This window comes from Salmo salar, chromosome ssa11 (genome assembly GCF_905237065.1).
Source record: "Salmo salar chromosome ssa11, Ssal_v3.1, whole genome shotgun sequence".
NCBI classification, from domain to species: domain Eukaryota; kingdom Metazoa; phylum Chordata; class Actinopteri; order Salmoniformes; family Salmonidae; genus Salmo; species Salmo salar.
In genome coordinates this window covers 107,778,885-107,801,377 of record NC_059452.1, presented here as the reverse complement: position 1 = coordinate 107,801,377, position 22,493 = coordinate 107,778,885, and the positions used below count along the sequence as shown (strand labels likewise).

General features: G+C 38.9%; 1 protein-coding gene across 1 annotated transcript in view; it reads right to left on the bottom strand.

Annotated features, from left to right (window-relative positions):
* Nucleotides 1–870: 870 nt before the first annotated feature.
* Nucleotides 871–22,493, bottom strand: part of thsd1 (thrombospondin, type I, domain containing 1) — a 39,794-nt gene continuing 18,171 nt past the window's right edge. The window contains exons 4-11 of the mRNA XM_045690262.1: nt 22,119–22,366; nt 21,761–21,972; nt 8,795–8,905; nt 8,108–8,433; nt 6,894–7,055; nt 6,097–6,523; nt 3,960–4,521; nt 871–2,232 (exon numbers count right to left, since the gene is read on the bottom strand). Coding sequence (XP_045546218.1) covers nt 1,453–2,232; nt 3,960–4,521; nt 6,097–6,523; nt 6,894–7,055; nt 8,108–8,433; nt 8,795–8,905; nt 21,761–21,972; nt 22,119–22,366 — 2,828 coding nt within the window. The 3' untranslated portion in view covers nt 871–1,452. The remainder of the gene's footprint in view (nt 2,233–3,959; nt 4,522–6,096; nt 6,524–6,893; nt 7,056–8,107; nt 8,434–8,794; nt 8,906–21,760; nt 21,973–22,118; nt 22,367–22,493) is intronic.

Below are 22,493 nucleotides of genomic sequence, written 5' to 3'. Positions count from 1 at the left end.
CATGGCAACTGCTCAACCTCCGATCGCAAAGCACTACAGAGGGTAGTGCGTGCGGCCCAGTACATCACTGGGGCCAAGCTTCCTGCCATCCAGGACCTCTATACCAGGCGGTGTTAGAGGAAGGCCCTAAAAATTGCCAAAGACTCCAGCCACCTTAGTCATAGATTGTTCTCTCTGCTACCGCACGGCAAGCGGTACCGGAGCACCAAGTCTAGGTCCAAAAGGCTTCTTAACAGCTTCTTCCCCCAAGCCATAAGACTCCTGAACAGCTAATCAAAATGGCCACCCAGACTATTTGCATTAACCCACCCTTTTTTTACACTGCTGCTACTCGCTGTTTATTATCTATGCATAGTCACTTTACCTACATGTACACATTGGTGGAAAAAGTAACCAATTGTCATACATACCTTAATAGAAAGTTACTCAAGTAAAATTGAAAGTCACCCAGTAAAATACTACTTGAGTAAAAGTCCAAAAGTATTTGGTTGTAAATATACTTGAGTATCAAAAGTAAATGTAATTGCTCAAATTTACTTAAGTATGCAAAAGTAAAAATCTTTTCAAATTCCTTATATTAAGGAAAGTAGATGGCACCATTTTCTTGTCTTTTTTTAAATTCACAGATAGCCAGGGGCACACTCCAACATAATTTACGAAAGATGCATTTGTGTTTAGTGAGTCCGCCAAATCAGAGGCAGTAGGGATGACCACGTGATCTCTTGATAAGTGCGTGAATTGGACCAATTTCCTGTCCTGCTAGGCATTCAAAATGTAACGAGTACTTTTTGGGTATAAAAAGTACTTTTTAATATTTTTTTAGGAATGTAGTGAAGTCAAAGTAAAATATAAAAAGTAAAGTACAGATACCCCAAAAAACTACTTAAGTAGTACTTTAAAGTACCTCGACTAACCTGTACACCCGCACATTGACTCGATACCGGTACCCCCTATATTTTCTTCACTCTTATTTTTCTTATCTGCATTGTTGGCTAAGGGCTTGTAAGTAAGCATTTCACGGTAAGGTATATGTGACAAATACAGTTTGATTTGATGACAGTGTTATGACCATATTATGATCAGTTATAAGTTATGTCAGCTGTTATGACATTGTGACATGGTTATAACTGTGTCATAACGCGTTATGATGCTGGTGTCAAGCGTTAACCAAAGGATTTTCAGTAAAAGAGTAACAAAAAAACAAGGCTCAGTCATGTCTTTACAACTTTCTCCTCTCCTCTTCTTCTGGGCACCTTCCAGGCAACAAGACAGGCTCTCCTCTCTTCCTCTTCTCCTCTCTTCCTCTTCTCCTGTCTTCCTCTTCTCCTGTCTTCCTCCCCTGGGCACCTTCTAGACAACAAGACAGCTCCTCCTCTCCTCCTCTCAACCCCTGCTTTTCTTTCCTCTCTTCATTGTCTGTTAACCCTCTCCTCCCCTCTAGGTGTGTACAGGTCAGAACTCATCCTCTCCCAGGTATAGCGAGGTCATATCTAGATCCAGCATGCATTGCTCTGCCTCAGTCAGTCCATAGGTGGAGTCTCCAGACAGAGGAAGAGACCTGCACCTCCCTTTCCTTTGTTCACTGACAGACACGCTAAATGTGGAGCTGCGCTGCCTCTGCTGCTGTTGGTTATGGCGCCCCTGCTGGTCGGAGGCGGTGTTGCAGGACTGAGCCTCTCTCAGCTTCCTGGCCAGGATATTTCTCTGAATCGGGGAAGGGCCTCGACGGTTCCAGTTATGTTCTGCCCGCTCCGCCCGGTCCGGGGTGAGGTAAGCAGGGCAGCCACGAGACCCCACCCCTGGTCCTAATCCTGGTCCACCTATACCTGAATTCCCACCTCTCTCTCCTCTCTCTTCACCTCCTTCTCTTCTATCACCAGTCCTCCGCCTCTCCCTCTCCAGGGTGAGTTCAGTGTTGCTAAGCAGCTCAGATCCTAACATGGCCGCCGTTGTAGTGTTGGTCTCTGTGTGTTTAGGGTCAGAGATCAAGTAAGTGTTGTTGTTTTCAGCGTGTTTTGGTTTGTTACTGAAACACGGAGGACATCCAGTCTCCACCCAGGGTCTTCTCCTGTCGTCCCCAGGCCAAGGGGGTCGCGGTTTGGGCCTGGCCCAGTCAGGGGTGCTCTGCTCTGGGATGGGATAGGGGGGGTAGGCTGGGTTCTGGGTCTGGTTCCCCAAGGTTCCTCGGGTCCTACAGCTTCCCTCGGGGAGGGTCCTGGTGCGGGGACCCACCTGAATGAATTAATAGATGAATGGCTGAATTAATCATTAATTGTGCATATGTACACTGTCATTTGAGTACAACAATATATACATTAAATATTATCAAGGAATAAAAACACAAAGCCTACTGACTTATTTCCATTGTGGTCCAGGTTATTATTGGTTATTACCTTCCTGGTTATTACCTTCCTGGTTGTTATTGGTTATTACCTTCCTGGTTATTATTGGTTATTACCTTCCTGGTTGTTATTGGTTATTACCTTCCTGGTTATTATTGGTTATTACCTTCCTGGTTGTTATTGGTTATTACCTTCCTGGTTATTACCTTCCTGGTTGTTATTGGTTATTACCTTCCTGGTTATTATTGGTTATTACCTTCCTGGTTGTTATTGGTTATTACCTTCCTGGTTGTTATTGGTTATTACCTTCCTGGTTGTTATTGGTTATTACCTTCCTGGTTGTTATTGGTTATTACCTTCCTGGTTATTATTGGTTATTACCTTCCTGGTTGTTATTGGTTATTACCTTCCTGGTTATTACCTTCCTGGTTGTTATTGGTTATTACCTTCCTGGTTGTTATTGGTTATTACCTTCCTGGTTATTGGTTATTACCTTCCTGGTTGTTATTGGTTATTACCTTCCTGGTTGTTATTGGTTATTACCTTCCTGGTTATTACCTTCCTGGTTGTTATTGGTTATTACCTTCCTGGTTATTACCTTCCTGGTTGTTATTGGTTATTACCTTCCTGGTTGTTATTGGTTATTACCTTCCTGGTTATTACCTTCCTGGTTGTTATTGGTTATTACCTTCCTGGTTGTTATTGGTTATTACCTTCCTGGTTATTACCTTCCTGGTTGTTATTGGTTATTACCTTCCTGGTTGTTATTGGTTATTACCTTCCTGGTTATTACCTTCCTGGTTGTTATTGGTTATTACCTTCCTGGTTGTTATTGGTTATTACCTTCCTGGTTGTTATTGGTTATTACCTTCCTGGTTATTACCTTCCTGGTTGTTATTGGTTATTACCTTCCTGGTTGTTATTGGTTATTACCTTCCTGGTTATTACCTTCCTGGTTATTATTGGTTATTACCTTCCTGGTTGTTATTGGTTATTACCTTCCTGGTTGTTATTGGTTATTACCTTCCTGGTTGTTATTGGTTATTACCTTCCTGGTTATTACCTTCCTGGTTGTTATTGGTTATTACCTTCCTGGTTGTTATTGGTTATTACCTTCCTTGGTTATTACCTTCCTGGTTGTTATTGGTTATTACCTTCCTGGTTGATGGTTATTACCTTCCTGGTTGTTATTGGTTATTACCTTCCTGGTTGTTATTGGTTATTACCTTCCTGGTTGTTATTGGTTATTACCTTCCTGGTTGTTATTGGTTATTACCTTCCTGGTTATTACCTTCCTGGTTGTTATTGGTTATTACCTTCCTGGTTGTTATTGGTTATTACCTTCCTGGTTGTTATTGGTTATTACCTTCCTGGTTATTACCTTCCTGGTTGTTATTGGTCCTGGTTATTACCTTCCTGGTTGTTATTGGTTATTACCTTCCTGGTTGTTATTGGTTATTACCTTCCTGGTTATTACCTTCCTGGTTGTTATTGGTTATTACCTTCCTGGTTGTTATTGGTTATTACCTTCCTGGTTATTACCTTCCTGGTTGTTATTGGTTATTACCTTCCTGGTTGTTATTGGTTATTACCTTCCTGGTTGTTATTGGTTATTACCTGGGTCTGACTCCTCTCCCTGTGGGGGCGACATGGGGCTGCTGGGGGAGGTGGGGGCTTGGTGTCGTGAAAGCTGGATGTCCGTCTGCAGTTTGGGTTTTTCTGGTACGAGTTGAAGGGAACGCCTCCTCCTCCCATCCCTCCTAACCCAGTCCTCTCCACCATCTCCACCCAGTCCGCCGTGCGGTCTCGTCGTTCGGAGCTCCCGCCACCACCTTCTCTCATGTACCCGGCCACGGGAGGCCCCAGGACAAGCTCCACCCTGGGGCTCAGTCTGTCTGGCAGAGTAACCGAGCTGCGCTGTGGGACCCTGGGCTCGGGGAAGGGGGCGGTGATACGAAACCGGCTCAGATTAGAATCGTCTTCCTGGAGGTTCAGGGGGCTGGAGTTGGGACTGAGCCCAGGGAGGGTGAACCCTGGCTGGGTAGGGGTGGCTGTGGCGGTGGGGGATTCCTCCAGCAGAGTGTCGTGGACAGGGCTCTGTGAGACATGATAGAGCTGGGTGGCTTCCCTCAAACCTCTTTTCTTCATCTCTTTTAACTGCTGCTGGGCCAGACGATACCTGGAGAATACAGTCATATAGTTAACCCTTCAGCTGCTGCTGAACCAGACGATACCTGGAGAATACAGTCATATAGTTAACCCTTCAGCTGCTGCTGAACCAGACGATACCTGGAGAATACAGTCATATAGTTAACCCTTCAGCTGCTGCTGAACCAGACGATACCTGGAGAATACAGTCATATAGTTAACCCTTCAGCTGCTGCTGAACCAGACGATACCTGGACAGAATACAGTCATATAGTTAACCCTTCAGCTGCTGCTGAACCAGACGATACCTGGAGAATACAGTCATATAGTTAACCCTTCAGCTGCTGCTGAACCAGACGATACCTGGACAGAATACAGTCATATAGTTAACCCTTCAGCTGCTGCTGAACCAGACGATACCTGGACAGAATACAGTCATATAGTTAACCCTTCAGCTGCTGCTGAACCAGACGATACCTGGACAGAATACAGTCATATAGTTAACCCTTCAGCTGCTGCTGAACCAGACGATACCGCAGTCATATAGTCAGAAGGTGTTAAATTCAATTGATCAGCAGTTTTAAAATGTGTTGATGAATCCAAGCGAGAGAATGAAGAGGTTCATTAGTGTGCTTGTTTCAGCAAACATGCTGACTAGACCGGGCGCGTGCGCCAAGGACGTCAAGTGTAAAAAAAAAATTTGGGCGCCTGGCTTCGCAGATGCTTGTTGACGAGTGCCCAGTTTGGATGAAATTATTTGAAAAACATGTATGTGTACATTTATTTTGCAACATTCGCACATTTAACGCAAGTGGTGTGGTCAGCATCTAACACTACAGTTATTCCCCGTACTTCAGCTGGAACACTACAGTTATTCCCCGTACTTCAGCTGGAACACTACAGTTATTCCCCGTACTTCAGCTAGAACACTACAGTTATTCCCCGTACTTCAGCTGGAACACTACAGTTATTCCCCGTACTTCAGCTGGAACACTACAGTTATTCCCCGTACTTCAGCTAGAACACTACAGTTATTCCCCGTACTTCAGCTGGAACACTACAGTTATTCCCCGTACTTCAGCTAGAACACTACAGTTATTCCCCGTACTTCAGCTGGAACACTACAGTTATTCCCCGTACTTCAGCTAGAACACTACAGTTATTCCCCGTACTTCAGCTAGAACACTACAGTTATTCCCCGTACTTCAGCTGGAACACTACAGTTATTCCCCGTACTTCAGCTAGAACACTACAGTTATTCCCCGTACTTCAGCTGGAACACTACAGTTATTCCCCGTACTTCAGCTAGGACACTACAGTTATTCCCCGTACTTCTGACTCAGAAAAGTCCTAAAGCCTTTAAAAAAATATTAATTAATATATATATATATATATATAAATACCCGTTTTTCCTTAAATGTTTCGCAGACGATACATCAATTATCAGTTATGAGATGGTTAGTTCCAGCCAAGCAATCTGATTGGTCCAAATAGTGATTTGACTGTCAAAATGTAGTTGTGGAGCACACTGTATTTTGTGAACATATATTAAAATTAAAAACATAGATGTGAAATTAAATAAAAAATTTAAAAAAACTCTACCTACCCAAAGATTGGCGGTAGCACCTTCTGTCCCGATGGAGACAGTCTATCTGGGTCCTGAACCAGGGGAATAACTAGAGGAGGAGGCTGAGGTAGAGGTTTACACCCCAGGTTAGGCCTTTCGTTCTGGGCTAACCCTGGCCCTGTGCCCCCGTGGTTCCCCTGGCTGTCGGAGAGGCTGGGTCTCTGGAGGCTGTTCCCACAGATGGAGGCCTCGTCAGAGAGTTTACGTCCCCCAGGTGAGTGCATAGATCCGCGGCGGACCGAGCTACACTGGGGCGTCCGGCAGAGTTTACGCCACAGGGTGACCAGGATGGTAGCTAGGATGACAGCCAGACACAGGGATATACCGGCCACGACTACCAGGTTACCACCGAGAAAGGAGGAGGAGGCTGGAGGAGGCGGGGCGGACGGAGAGGGAGCGGGGAGGACTGGGAGACAGAGAGAGATGGAAAGAGAGGAAGCGAGAAGGCGGTGAGGGAAAGTAGAAAGAAAGAGAAATAGACGAGGGGACAAGAGAAACAAGGTTAAGTTAGATGATTGAGGAAATCAATATGACATCATTGAGGATAAGCCTATGAGCACAAGACAATGAAAATATGTATTTTGTTTGTTAAAAAGACGTATTTTCACGTCTTGCGCAGATAGAGGAAGTGACATTGCTGGGCATAAAAGAGAAAAGCAGAGAGAGTAGGAGGGAGATACTACATGACTGAAGATATGAGGAAATGCTAGAAACAGAGTGGAAAGGAGAGAGAGAGAGAGTTGACATTAGATTATGTTAAGAAAGGAACAGCGTACCTGCACAGTCTTCCAGTGAGCAGAGAGACTGTTCCTTGACCATGCCGGTGCACTGCATACTCCCACCACCGGAGGGCAGCAGACACTCTCGCACTCGCTCCCTCACCCCCTCTCCACAGCTCACACTGCACACACTCCACGCCTGCCACACACCCCATGACTCTATGGAGAGAGGAGAGGGGTGAGAGAGCGAGGGGGGGCGAAAGAGAGAGGAGGGAGAAGAGGGCAAGAGATTTTGGGGGATCGAGCTAGAGAGAGATGTCACATACAGTAGCTCTCTAGCTGCTGAAAAATGCTAGTCAAGCTGGTCTGATGCTGGTCAAGCTGGTCTGATGCTGGTCAGTGCTGGTCTGATGCTGGTCAAGCTGGTCTGATGCTGGTCAGTGCTGGTCTGATGCTGGTCAAGCTGGTCTGATGCTGGTCAAGCACTGGTCTGATGCTGGTCAAGCTCTTGTCTGATCCTGGTCTGATGCTGGTCAGTGCTGGTCTGATGCTGGTCAGTGCTGGTCTGATGCTGGTCAAGCTGGTCTGATGCTGGTCAAGCTGGTCTGATGCTGGTCAAGCACTGGTCTGATGCTGGTCAAGCTGGTCTGATGCTGGTCAAGCTGGTCTGATGCTGGTCAAGCACTGGTCTGATGCTGGTCAAGCGCTTGTCTGATCCTGGTCTGATGCTGGTCAGTGCTGGTCTGATGCTGGTCAAGCTGGTCTGATGTTGGCCAAGTTGGTTTGATGCTGGACTGATGCTGGTCTGATGCTGGTCAGTGCTGGTCTGATGTTGGCCAAGTTGGTTTGATGCTGGACTGATGCTGGTCTGGTGCTGGTCAGTGCTGGTCTGATGCTGGTCAGTGCTGGTCTGATGCTGGTCAGTGCTGGTCTGATGCTGGTCTGGTGCTGGTCTGATGCTGGTCAGTGCTGGTCTGATGCTGGTCTGATGCTGGTCAGTGCTGGTCTGATGCTGGTCTGATGCTGTCTAGTGCTGGTCAAGCTTTTTCTGATGCTTCCCAAGCTAGCGTTGAGTTAGGGTTAAGGTTAGGGCTAGAATATAGCAGTTAGGGTTTGCGGTCAGGGTTAGGGGTGTACGGTCATGGTAGGGTCAGGGTTAGGGGTGTAGGGTCATGGTTGGGTTAGGGTTAGGGGTGTAGGGTCATGCTTGGGTCAGGGGTCATGCTTGGGTCAGGGGTCATGCTTGGGTCAGGGTAAAGTTGTGTTCCTACCTGTGTTCCTGTTTACCACCAGGCAGGTCTGTGCTGGACTCTGGGAGCGGCTGAAGTTGAGCACGAATCTAAAGCAGTATTTATTCCTTCCTGGGTCAAACACCGAACAGTTGAATTCTGTCTCGTTCTCCCCCTGTGTCAGCCAATTAAACGCCAGTGGAACGGAGGGGGGCAGGCCTTCCGCCCCCATCACCCCTCCCCCCGCCCCTGTGCCCCCCTTTCCCTCTGACCCCACATCTCCGTCCCGGAATAAGAGGACCTTGCCGTTGATCAGAGCACAGGGAGGGGTCACCAGTCGTAAAGATACCGCTCCCTCGCAGCCTGACCTGGAGGAGGAAGAGGAGGAGGAGGAGGAGGAGGAGGAGAATCCTTTACAAAAACGACATCTACAATTTTAAACTGGCTGCAGAAGTTGTGCCTGGATGTAAATCACTGCCACCCGGTGAGGTTAGCATAGGGCTAACATGCGCCATGTTATCTTATGGGACCAGCTACAATTTCGCTTTCTGTCACATGCAAGTAAATCCACAATTTTAATTGGCTGATACGCATTATGTACGTGAGAACTTGTTTAACTTTAAATGCTTGCTTATGTTCGCACTGTATTTTGGTTTAATACAATACTTTGCAAAAGTGTGTGTGTGTGTGTGTGTGTGTGTGTGTGTGTGTGTGTGTGTGTGTGTGTACCTGTAGGAGTTGATGTTGTCCACCAGTAGCTTATAGGAGAAGATCCTAGAGAGGTAGAGAGGACCAGATGACTTGACATCCTGGTTTGTGTGAGGGGAGCGCAGCGCCACCCTGTGGTCAAATAAAATAAAAACTTTATTTATAAACACACATTTACAACAATAAATTGCAGTGCTTCACACTCACATAAGACAAATAAAAATATGATACTTTTTTTTAGACAAGAAGTAAATAGATGACACAGGTAAAATGTGACGCAGCATGACTAAGTTGCTTTGGCTAAAAGCATCAGCTAACTGGCATGCTGTATATAATACACACTCAGTGGACAGTTTATTAGGTACACCACCCTATACAGGAAAATGGATCGCTCCTACAGACAGTGAGTCATGTGGTCATGGCTTGTTATATAAAGCAGCCAGACAGGCATTAAGACATTCAGTTACTGTTCAGTTGAACGTTAGAATGGGCAAAATGAGAGACTAAGAGACTTTGAGCGTCGGTATGATCGTCGGTGCCAGGCTCGCCAGATCCAGTATCTCAGAAACGGTCGCCCTACTGGGCTTTTCAAGCACGACAGTGTCTAGGTTTTTACTGAGAATGGTGCGACAAACAAAAAAACATCCAGTCAGCTGCAGTCCTGTGGGTGAAAACAGCTCGTTGATGAGAGGTCGAAGGAGAAGGACAAGAGCGCCTGCAAGCTAACAGGCGGTCCACAAACAGGCAAATAACGGCGTGGTACAACAGTGGTGTGCAGAACGGCATCTTGGTCGATCGTTGTAACGGATGGGGTGTTACAGCAGATGACCTCACCGGGTTCCCCTCCTATCAGCTACAAGCAAGAAGAAGCAGCTCCAGTGGGCAAAGTGACAGGAAGTAGTTTGGGGTTGCTGGGATTTATTTAAATTTTTTGTAGACGGGGGGGGGGGCAACTTATTTCTATGTGAAAACCCAAATAGTCTATTTCCTTATTAAAAAGTGAATACAGACTTGTGTGAGGATAATGTGTATAACAGTATAATTCCCAGCCCTATACAGTATAGTAGTATTATAATTCCCAGCCCTATATAGTATAGTAGTATTATAATTCCCAGCCCTATATAGTATAGTAGTATAATACCCAGCCCTATATAGTATAGTAGTATTATAATTCCCAGCCCTATATAGTATAGTAGTAGTATAATTCCCAGCCCTATATAGTATAGTAGTAGTATAATTCCCAGCCCTATATAGTATAGTAGTATTATAATTCCCAGCCCTATATAGTAATAGTATAATTCCCAGCCCTATATAGTATAGTAGTAGTATAATTCCCAGCCCTATATAGTATAGTAGTAGTATAATTCCCAGCCCTATATAGTATAGTAGTATAATTCCCAGCCCTATATAGTATAGTAGTAGTGTAATTCCCAGCCCTATATAGTATAATAGTATAATTCCCAGCCCTATATAGTATAGTAGTAGTATAATTCCCAGCCCTATACAGTATAGTAGTATAATTCCCAGCCCTATATAGTAATAGTATAATTCCCAGCCCTATATAGTATAGTAGTAGTATAATTCCCAGCCCTATATAGTATAGTAGTAGTATAATTCCCAGCCCTATATAGTATAGTAGTATAATTCCCAGCCCTATATAGTAATAGTATAATTCCCAGCCCTATATAGTATAGTAGTAGTATAATTCCCAGCCCTATATAGTATAGTAGTATAATTCCCAGCCCTATATAGTATAGTAGTAGTGTAATTCCCAGCCCTATATAGTATAGTAGTAGTATAATTCCCAGCCCTATATAGTATAGTAGTATAATTCCCAGCCCTATATAGTATAATAGTATAATTCCCAGCCCTATATAGTATAATAGTATAATTCCCAGCCCTATATAGTATAATAGTATAATTCCCAGCCCTATATAGTATAATAGTAGTATTATAATTCCCAGCCCTATATAGTATAATAGTATAATTCCCAGCCCTATATAGTATAATAGTATAATACCCAGCCCTATATAGTATAGTAGTATAATACCCAGCCCTATATAGTATAGTAGTATAATACCCAGCCCTATATAGTATAGTAGTATAATACCCAGCCCTATACAGTATAGTAGTATAATACCCAGCCCTATATAGTATAGTAGTATAATACCCAGCCCTATACAGTATAGTAGTATAATACCCAGCCCTATATAGTATAGTAGTATAATACCCAGCCCTATACAGTATAGTAGTATAATACCCAGCCCTATATAGTATAGTAGTAGTATAATTTCCAGCCCTATATAGTGTAATAGTATAATTCCCAGCCCTATAGAGGATAGCAATAGTATAATTCCCAGCCCTATATAGTATAGTAATAGTATAATTCCCAGCCCTATATAGTATAGTAATAGTATAATTCCCAGCCCTATATAGTATAGTAGTAGTATAATTCCCAGCCCTATATAGTATAATAGTATAATTCCCAGCCCTATATAGTAGTAGTATAATTCCCAGCCCTATATAGTATAATAGTATAATTCCCAGCCTTATATAGTATAGTAGTAGTATAATTCCCAGCCCTATATAGTATAATAGTATAATTCCCAGCCCTATATAGTATAGTAGTAGTATAATTCCCAGCCCTATATAGTATAATAGTATAATTCCCAGCCCTATATAGTATAGTAGTAGTATAATTCCCAGCCCTATATAGTATAATAGTATAATTCCCAGCCCTATATAGTATAGTAGTAGTATAATTCCCAGCCCTATATAGTATAGTAGTAGTATAATTCCCAGCCCTATATAGTATAGTAGTATAATACCCAGCCCTATATAGTATAGTAGTAGTATAATAGTAGTATAATTCCCAGCCCTATTTAGTATAATAGTAGTATAGTAGTAGTATAATTCCCAGCCCTATTTAGTATAATAGTAGTATAATAGTAGTATAATTCCCAGCCCTATATAGTATAATAGTAGTATAATAGTAGTATAATTCCCAGCCCTATTTAGTATAATAGTAGTATAGTAGTAGTATAATTCCTAGCCCTATATAGTATAATAGTAGTATAATTCCCAGCCCTATATAGTATAATAGTAGTATAATAGTAGTATAATTCCTAGCCCTATATAGTATAATAGTAGTATAATAGTAGTATAATTCCCAGCCCTATATAGTATAATAGTATAATTCCCAGCCCTATATAGTATAATAGTAGTATAATTCCCAGCCCTATATAGTATAGTAATAGTATAATTCCCAGCCCTATATAGTATAGTAATAGTATAATTCCCAGCCCTATATAGTATAATAGTAGTATAATTCCCAGCCCTATAAAGTATAGTAATAGTATAATTCCCAGCCCTATATAGTATGGTAATAGTATAATTCCCAGCCCTATATAGTATAATAGTATAATTCCCAGCCCTATATAGTATAATAGTAGTATAATTCCCAGCCCTATATAGTATAATAGTATAATTCCCAGCCCTATATAGTATAGTAGTATTATAATTCCCAGCCCTATATAGTATAGTAATAGTATAATTCCCAGCCCTATATAGTATAGTAGTAGTATAATTCCCAGCCCTATATAGTATAATAGTATAATTCCCAGCCCTATATAGTATAATAGTAGTATAATTCCCAGCCCTATATAGTATAATAGTATAATTCCCAGCCCTATATAGTATAATAGTAGTATAATTCCCAGCCCTATATAGTATAGTAATAGTATAATTCCCAGCCCTATATAGTATAGTAATAGTATAATTCCCAGCCCTATATAGTATAATAGTAGTATAATTCCCAGCCCTATAAAGTATAGTAATAGTATAATTCCCAGCCCTATATAGTATAGTAATAGTATAATTCCCAGCCCTATATAGTAGAGTAGTAGTATAATTCCCAGCCCTATATAGTATAATAGTATAATTCCGAGCCCTATATAGTATAGTAGTATAATTCCCAGCCCTATATAGTATAGTAGTAGTATAATACCCAGCCCAATACAGTATAATAGTATAATTCCCAGCCCTATAGAGGATAGTAGTATTATAATTCCCAGCCCTATATAGTATAGTAATAGTATAATTCCCAGCCCTATATAGTATAGTAGTAGTATAATTCCCAGCCCAATACAGTATAATAGTATAATTCCCAGCCCTATAGAGGATAGTAGTATTATAATTCCCAGCCCTATATAGTATAGTGATAGTATAATTCCCAGCCCTATATAGTATAATTCCCAGCCCTATATAGTATAATAGTATAATTCCCAGCCCTATATAGTATAGTTGTATAATTCCAAGCCCTATATAGTATAATAGTATAATTCCCAGCCCTATATAGTATAGTAGTATAATTCCCAGCCCTATATAGTATAATAGTAGTATATTTCCCAGCCCTATATAGTATAATAGTAGTATAATAATAGTATAATTCCAGGCCCTATATAGTATAATAGTATAATTCCCAGCACTATATAGTATAGTAGTATTATAATTCCCAGCCCTATATAGTATAGTAATAGTATAATTCCCAGCCCTATATAGTATAGTAGTAGTATAATTCCCAGCCCTATATAGTATAATAGTATAATTCCCAGCCCTATATAGTATAATAGTAGTATAATTCCCAGCCCTTTATAGTATAATAGTAGTATAATTCCCAGACCTATATAGTATAGTAATAGTATAATTCCCAGCCCTATATAGTATAGTAATAGTATAATTCCCAGCACTATATAGTATAATAGTATAATTCCCAGCCCTATATAGTATAATAGTATAATTCCCAGCCCTATATAGTATAGTAGTATAATACCCAGCCCTATATAGTATAATTCCCAGCCCTATATAGTATAATAGTAGTATAATTCCCAGCCCTATATAGTATAATAGTAGTATAATTCCCAGCCCTATATAGTATAATAGTATAATACCCAGCCCTATATAGTATAGTAGTATAATACCCAGCCCTATATAGTATAGTAGTATAATACCCAGCCCTATATAGTATAGTAGTATAATACCCAGCCCTATACAGTATAGTAGTATAATACCCAGCCCTATATAGTATAGTAGTATAATACCCAGCCCTATACAGTATAGTAGTATAATACCCAGCCCTATATAGTATAGTAGTATAATACCCAGCCCTATACAGTATAGTAGTATAATACCCAGCCCTATACAGTATAGTAGTATAATTCCCAGCCCTATATAGTATAGTAGTAGTATAATTCCCAGCCCTATATAGTATAGTAGTAGTATAATTCCCAGCCCTATATAGTATAGTAGTAGTATAATTCCCAGCCCTATATAGTATAGTAGTAGTATAATTCCCAGCCCTATATAGTATAGTAGTAGTATAATTCCCAGCCCTATATAGTATAGTAGTAGTATAATTCCCAGCCCTATATAGTATAGTAGTAGTATAATTCCCAGCCCTATATAGTATAATAGTAGTATAATAGTAGTATAATTCCCAGCCCTATATAGTATAATAGTAGTATAATAGTAGTATAATTCCTAGCCCTATATAGTATAATAGTAGTATAATAGTAGTATAATTCCCAGCCCTATATAGTATAATTCCCAGCCCTATATAGTATAATAGTATAATTCCCAGCCCTATATAGTATAATAGTAGTATAATAGTAGTATAATTCCCAGCCCTATTTAGTATAATAGTAGTATAGTAGTAGTATAATTCCTAGCCCTATATAGTATAATAGTAGTATAATAGTAGTATAATTCCCAGCCCTATATAGTATAATAGTAGTATAATAGTAGTATAATTCCTAGCCCTATATAGTATAATAGTAGTATAATAGTAGTATAATTCCCAGCCCTATATAGTATAATTCCCAGCCCTATATAGTATAATAGTATAATTCCCAGCCCTATATAGTATAATAGTAGTATAATTCCCAGCCCTATATAGTATAGTAATAGTATAATTCCCAGCCGTATATAGTATAGTAATAGTATAATTCCCAGCCCTGTATAGTATAATAGTAGTATAATTCCCAGCCCTATAAAGTATAGTAATAGTATAATTCCCAGCCCTATATAGTATAATAGTAGTATAATTCCCAGCCCTATATAGTATAATAGTATAATTCCCAGCCCTATATAGTATAGTAGTATTATAATTCCCAGCCCTATATAGTATAGTAATAGTATAATTCCCAGCCCTATATAGTATAGTAGTAGTATAATTCCCAGCCCTATATAGTATAATAGTATAATTCCCAGCCCTATATAGTATAATAGTAGTATAATTCCCAGCCCTATATAGTATAATAGTATAATTCCCAGCCCTATATAGTATAATAGTAGTATAATTCCCAGCCCTATATAGTATAGTAATAGTATAATTCCCAGCCCTATATAGTATAGTAATAGTATAATTCCCAGCCCTATATAGTATAATAGTAGTATAATTCCCAGCCCTATAAAGTATAGTAATAGTATAATTCCCAGCCCTATATAGTATAGTAGTAGTATAATTCCCAGCCCTATATAGTATAATAGTATAATTCCCAGCCCTATATAGTATAGTAGTATAATTCCCAGCCCTATATAGTATAGTAGTAGTATAATACCCAGCCCAATACAGTATAATAGTATAATTCCCAGCCCTATAGAGGTTAGTAGTGTTATAATTCCCAGCCCTATATAGTATAGTAATAGTATAATTCCCAGCCCTATATAGTATAGTAGTAGTATAATTCCCAGCCCAATACAGTATAATAGTATAATTCCCAGCCCTATAGAGGATAGTAGTATTATAATTCCCAGCCCTATATAGTATAGTAATAGTATAATTCCCAGCCCTATATAGTATAATTCCCAGCCCTATATAGTATAATAGTATAATTCCCAGCCCTATATAGTATAGTAGTATAATTCCAAGCCCTACATAGTATAATAGTATAATTCCCAGCCCTATATAGTATAGTAGTATAATTCCCAGCCCTATATAGTATAATAGTAGTATATTTCCCAGCCCTATATAGTATAACAGTAGTATAATAATAGTATAATTCCAGGCCCTATATAGTATAATAGTATAATTCCCAGCCCTATATAGTATAGTAGTATTATAATTCCCAGCCCTATATAGTATAGTAATAGTATAATTCCCAGCCCTATATAGTATAGTAGTAGTATAATTCCCAGCCCTATATAGTATAATAGTAGTATAATTCCCAGCCCTATATAGTATAATAGTAGTATAATTCCCAGCCCTATATAGTATAGTAATAGTATAATTCCCAGCCCTATATAGTATAGTAATAGTATAATTCCCAGCCCTATATAGTATAATAGTATAATTCCCAGCCCTATATAGTATAGTAGTATAATACCCAGCCCTATATAGTATAATTCCCAGCCCTATATAGTATAATAGTAGTATAATTCCCAGCCCTATATAGTATAATAGTAGTATAATTCCCAGCCCTATATAGTATAGTAGTAGTATAATTCCCAGCCCTATATAGTAATAGTATAATTCCCAGCCCTATATAGTATAATAGTAGTATAATTCCCAGCCCTATATAGTATAGTAGTAGTATAATTCCCAGCCCTATATAGTATAATAGTATAATTCCCAGCCCTATATAGTATAATAGTAGTATAATTCCCAGCCCTATATAGTAGTATTATAATTCCCAGCCCTATATAGTATAGTAATAGTATAATTCCCAGCCCTATATAGTATAATAGTATAATTCCCAGCCCTATATAGTATAGTAGTATAATACCCAGCCCTATATAGTACAATTCCCAGCCCTATATAGTATAATAGTAGTATAATTCCCAGCACTATATAGTATAATAGTAGTATAATTCCCAGCCCTATATATTTTATAGTAGTAGTATAATTCCCAGCCCTATATAGTATAATAGTATAATTCCCAGCCCTATATAGTGTAGTAATAGTATAATTCCCAGCCCTATATAGCATAATAGTATAATTCCCAGCCCTATATAGTATAGTAGTAGTATAATTCCCAGCCCTATATAGTATAGTAGTATAATACCCAGCCCTATATAGTATAATAGTATAATTCCCAGCCCTATATAGTATAATAGTATAATTCCCAGCCCTATATAGTATAGTAATAGTGTAATTCCCAGCACTATATAGTATAGTAATAGTATAATTCCCAGCCCTATATAGTATAGTAGTAGTATAATTCCCAGCCCTATATAGTATAATAGTATAATTCCCAGCCCTATATAGTATAATAGTATAATTCCCAGCCCTATATAGTATAATAGTATAATTCCCAGCCCTATATAGTATAGTAGTATAATACCCAGCCCTATATAGTATAGTAATAGTATAATTCCCAGCCCTATATAGTATAATAGTATAATTCCCAGCCCTATATAGTATAATAGTATAATTCCCAGCCCTATATAGTATAATAGTATAATTCCCAGCCCTATATAGTATAATAGTATAATTCCCAGCCCTATATAGTATAGTAATAGTATAATTCCCAGCCCTATATAGTATAGTATTATAATACCCAGCCCTATATAGTATAGTAGTAGTATAATTCCCAGCACTATATAGTATAATAGTAGTATAATTACCAGCCCTATATAGTATAATAGTATAATTGCCAGCCCTATATAGTATAGTAGTATAATACCCAGCCCTATATAGTATAATTCCCAGCCCTATATAGTATAATAGTAGTATAATTCCCAGCCTATATAGTATAATAGTAGTATAATTCCCAGCCCTATATAGTATAATAGTAGTATAATTCCCAGCCCTATATAGTATAATAGTAGTATAATTCCCAGCCTATATAGTATAATAGTAGTATAATTCCCAGCCCTATATAGTATAATAGTAGTATAATTCCAAGCCTATATAGTATAATAGTAGTATAATTCCCAGCCCTCTATAGTATAGTAGTAGTATAATTCCCAGCACTATATAGTATAATAGTAGTATAATTCCCAGCCCTATATAGTATAATAGTATAATTGCCAGCCCTATATAGTATAGTAGTATAATACCCAGCCCTATATAGTATAATTCCCAGCCCTATATAGTATAATAGTAGTATAATTCCCAGCCTATATAGTATAATAGTAGTATAATTCCCAGCCCTATATAGTATAATAGTAGTATAATTCCCAGCCCTATATAGTATAATAGTAGTATAATTCCCAGCCTATATAGTATAATAGTAGTATAATTCCCAGCCCTATATAGTATAATAGTAGTATAATTCCCAGCCTATATAGTATAATAGTAGTATAATTCCCAGCCCTCTATAGTATAGTAGTAGTATAATTCCCAGCCCTATATAGTAATAGTATAATTCCCAGCCCTATATAGTATAGTAGTAGTATAATTCCCAGCCCTATATAGTATAATAGTATAATTCCCAGCCCTATATAGTATAATAGTAGTATAATTCCCAGCCCTATATAGTAGTATTATAATTCCCAGCCCTATATAGTATAGTAATAGTATAATTCCCAGCCCTATATAGTATAATAGTATAATTCCCAGCCCTATATAGTATAGTAGTAGTATAATTCCCAGCCCTATATAGTATAGTAGTATAATACCCAGCCCTATATAGTATAATAGTATAATTCCCAGCCCTATATAGTATAATAGTATAATTCCCAGCCCTATATAGTATAGTAGTAGTATAATTCCCAGCCCTATATAGTATAATAGTATAATTCCCAGCCCTATATAGTATAGTAGTAGTATAATTCCCAGCCCTATATAGTATAATAGTATAATTCCCAGCCCTATATAGTAGTAGTATAATTCCCAGCCCTATATAGTATAATAGTATAATTCCCAGCCCTATATAGTATAATAGTATAATTCCCAGCCCTATATAGTATAATAGTATAATTCCCAGCCCTATATAGTATAATAGTAGTATAATTCCCAGCCCTATATAGTATAATAGTAGTATAATTCCCAGCCCTATATAGTATAATAGTAGTATAATTCCCAGCCCTATATAGTATAATAGTATAATTCCCAGCCCTATATAGTATAGTAATAGTATAATTCCCAGCCCTATATAGTATAATAGTATAATTCCCAGCCCTATATAGTATAATAGTAGTATAATTCCCAGCCCTATATAGTATAGTAGTAGTATAATTCCCAGCCCTATATAGTAATAGTATAATTCCCAGCCCTATATAGTATAATAGTATAATTCCCAGCCCTATATAGTATAATAGTAGTATAATTCCCAGCCCTATATAGTATAGTAGTAGTATAATTCCCAGCCCTATATAGTATAATAGTATAATTCCCAGCCCTATATAGTATAATAGTAGTATAATTCCCAGCCCTATATAGTATAGTATAATAGTATAATTCCCAGCCCTATATAGTATAGTAGTATAATACCCAGCCCTATATAGTATAATAGTAGTATAATTCCCAGCCCTATATAGTATAGTAGTAGTATAATTCCCAGCCCTATATAGTAATAGTATAATTCCCAGCCCTATATAGTATAATAGTAGTATAATTCCCAGCCCTATATAGTATAGTAGTAGTATAATTCCCAGCCCTATATAGTATAGTAGTAGTATAATTCCCAGCCCTATATAGTATAATAGTAATATTCCCAGCCCTATATAGTATAATAGTAGTATAATTCCCAGCCCTATATAGTATAATAGTATAATTCCCAGCCCTATATAGTATAGTATAATAGTATAATTCCCAGCCCTATATAGTATAATAGTATAATTCCCAGCCCTATATAGTATAGTAGTATAATTCCCAGCCCTATATAGTATAATAGTATAATTCCCAGCCCTATATAGTATAGTAGTAGTATAATTCCCAGCCCTATATAGTATAGTAGTAGTATAATTCCCAGCCCTATATAGTATAGTATTATAATTCCCAGCCCTATATAGTATAGTAGTAGTATTATTCCCAGCCCTATATAGTATAATAGTAGTATAATAGTATATAGGGCTGGGAATTATACTATTATTCTATAGACTAATCAAAAAATGAGTCTAATCCAATGGGAGAGACTAATCAAAGGGAGAGACTAATCAAAGGGAGAGACTAATCCAAAAGGAGAGACTAATCCAAAGGGAGAGACTAATTCAAAAGGAGAGACTAATCAAAGGGAGAGACTAATCCAAAAGGAGAGACTAATCAAAGGGGAGAGACTAATCCAAAAGGAGAGACTAATCAAAGGGGAGAGACTAATCCAAAAGGAGAGACTAATTCAAAAGGAGAGACTAATTCAAAAGGAGAGACTAATCCAAAGGGAGAGACTAATCCAAAAGGAGAGACTAATCAAAGGGGAGAGACTAATCCAAAAGGAGAGACTAATCCAAAAGGAGAGACTAATCCAAAGGGAGAGACTAATCCAAAAGGAGAGACTAATCAAAGGGGAGAGACTAATCCAAAAGGAGAGACTAATCAAAGGGGAGAGACTAATCCAAAAGGAGAGACTAATCAAAGGGGAGAGACTAATCCAAAAGGAGAGACTAATCAAAGGGGAGAGACTAATCAAAGGGGAGAGACTAATCCAAAAGGAGAGACTAATTCAAAAGGAGAGACTAATTCAAAAGGAGAGACTAATTCAAAAGGAGAGACTAATCCAAAAGGAGAGACTAATTCAAAAGGAGAGACTAATCAAAGGGAGAGACTAATCAAAGGGAGAGACTAATTCAAAAGGAGAGTCTAATTCAAAAGGAGAGACTAATTCAAAAGTAGAGACTAATTCAAAAGGAGAGACTAATTCAAAAGGAGAGACTAATTCAAAAGGAGAGACTAATCCAAAAGGAGAGACTAATCCAAAAGGAGAGACTAATTCAAAAGGAGAGACTAATCCAAAAGGAGAGACTAATTCAAAAGGAGAGACTAATTCAAAAGTAGAGACTAATTCAAAAGGAGAGACTAATCAAAGGGGAGAGACTAATCCAAAAGGAGAGACTAATTCAAAAGGAGAGACTAATTCAAAAGGAGAGACTAATTCAAAAGTAGAGACTAATTCAAAAGGAGAGACTAATTCAAAAGGAGAGACTAATTCAAAAGGAGAGACTAATTCAAAAGGAGAGACTAATCCAAAAGTAGAGACTAATTCAAAAGGAGAGACTAATTCAAAAGGAGAGACTAATTCAAAAGTAGAGACTAATTCAAAAGGAGAGACTAATTCAAAAGGAGAGACTAATTCAAAAGGAGAGACTAATTCAAAAGGAGAGACTAATCAAAGGGGAGAGACTAATCCAAAAGGAGAGACTAATTTAAAAGGAGAGACTAATTCAAAGGGGAGAGACTAATTCAAAAGGAGAGACTAATTCAAAAGGAGAGACTAATTCAAAAGGAGAGACTAATTCAAAAGGAGAGACTAATCAAAGGGGAGAGACTAATCCAAAAGGAGAGACTAATTCAAAAGGAGAGACTAATCCAAAAGGGGAGAGACTAATTCAAAAGGAGAGACTAATCCAAAGAAAACTAAAAACTAAACTAGGTTTCCCCTTTTATCTTTGGGTAGAAAACACATGATTTTGTACGACTCAAAATGGGTAAGAATACTACAAAGATCCAGCATACAAAAAGGACCAAACTCATTTCAGGTCAAATAATTTACCAGGACAAATTAGCTAGCAACGAAATGCTAGCTACATCTCCATGAATGTTTCATGTGTCTTTCGACCTGTCTCCTAATTAATACAGTTGGTTCACAGTGGGTTTCGGTATTTTAACCTGCGTGTGGTGAACGTGCGCGTCTTGTGGGGGATAGACAAAAATCAACATCACATCTGATCTGATTGGTCAAAAGACCAATTAGTGTGTGTGTGGGGGGGGGAGAAGAAAAAAGATCAGAATTGGACTGCCTGTGTAAACGCAGCCTAAAACACTCTATCCAATAAACTGCCCCACTCCTTCATTGAATTCATGTTAAAAATATGGTAAAACAACCAGTGTACCTGATGAAGTCTCGCTCCGTGAAATGAAACGCACACAACAGATCCACCGTCTGAGAATGCAGCTCTTTGATTGGGTGCCGTGTGCGGGCGCGGACCTTGTCGATGCTATTTCGACCAATCTGGTTGAACTCCAGGTAGCTGACCTCCAGGAAGAGGGCGGAACCAAGGCCAGAGGAGCAGGACTGGAACAGCTCATTGGTCGAGATACCCACCTGGGAGAGACAAAGGGGATGAGGGTTAGACAGCAGTGGCTCAACTTGAACGATACCTAAAGGTGATAAATAACAGCTATTATGTTCCGGCTATCATTAAGTTTAACAACCAACCATCCATCCACACATACAGACCCTCTCCTCACCTGGAAGGATCCTGACTGGTTGCTGGCTCGGTCCACGGCAATGTGAAAGGTCGGCCACTCCACCTGAAGCTCAGAGCTCCACCACCAGGTGGCAGTAGTAGTCGTAGTAGTAGTAGTAGTAGTAACAACCCCATTCCCATCTCTATCCGTTAGGCTAGCATTAGCATTAGAATTGGCGGTTGCGTAGTCAATCTGCTCCAGGCGGAAGTGGAACGTTCCAGCGTACAGGAAGCAGGAGCAGTTGAACTCTAAAATCAAGTCAGATCAAAAGTGTATTTGTAATATTGGATACAGCGTAGTGTGTACATAGTTCAATGAAATGTTTGGGCCAACTTTTAGAATGAAATGAAATGCTTCCTACAACAGAGTACATGT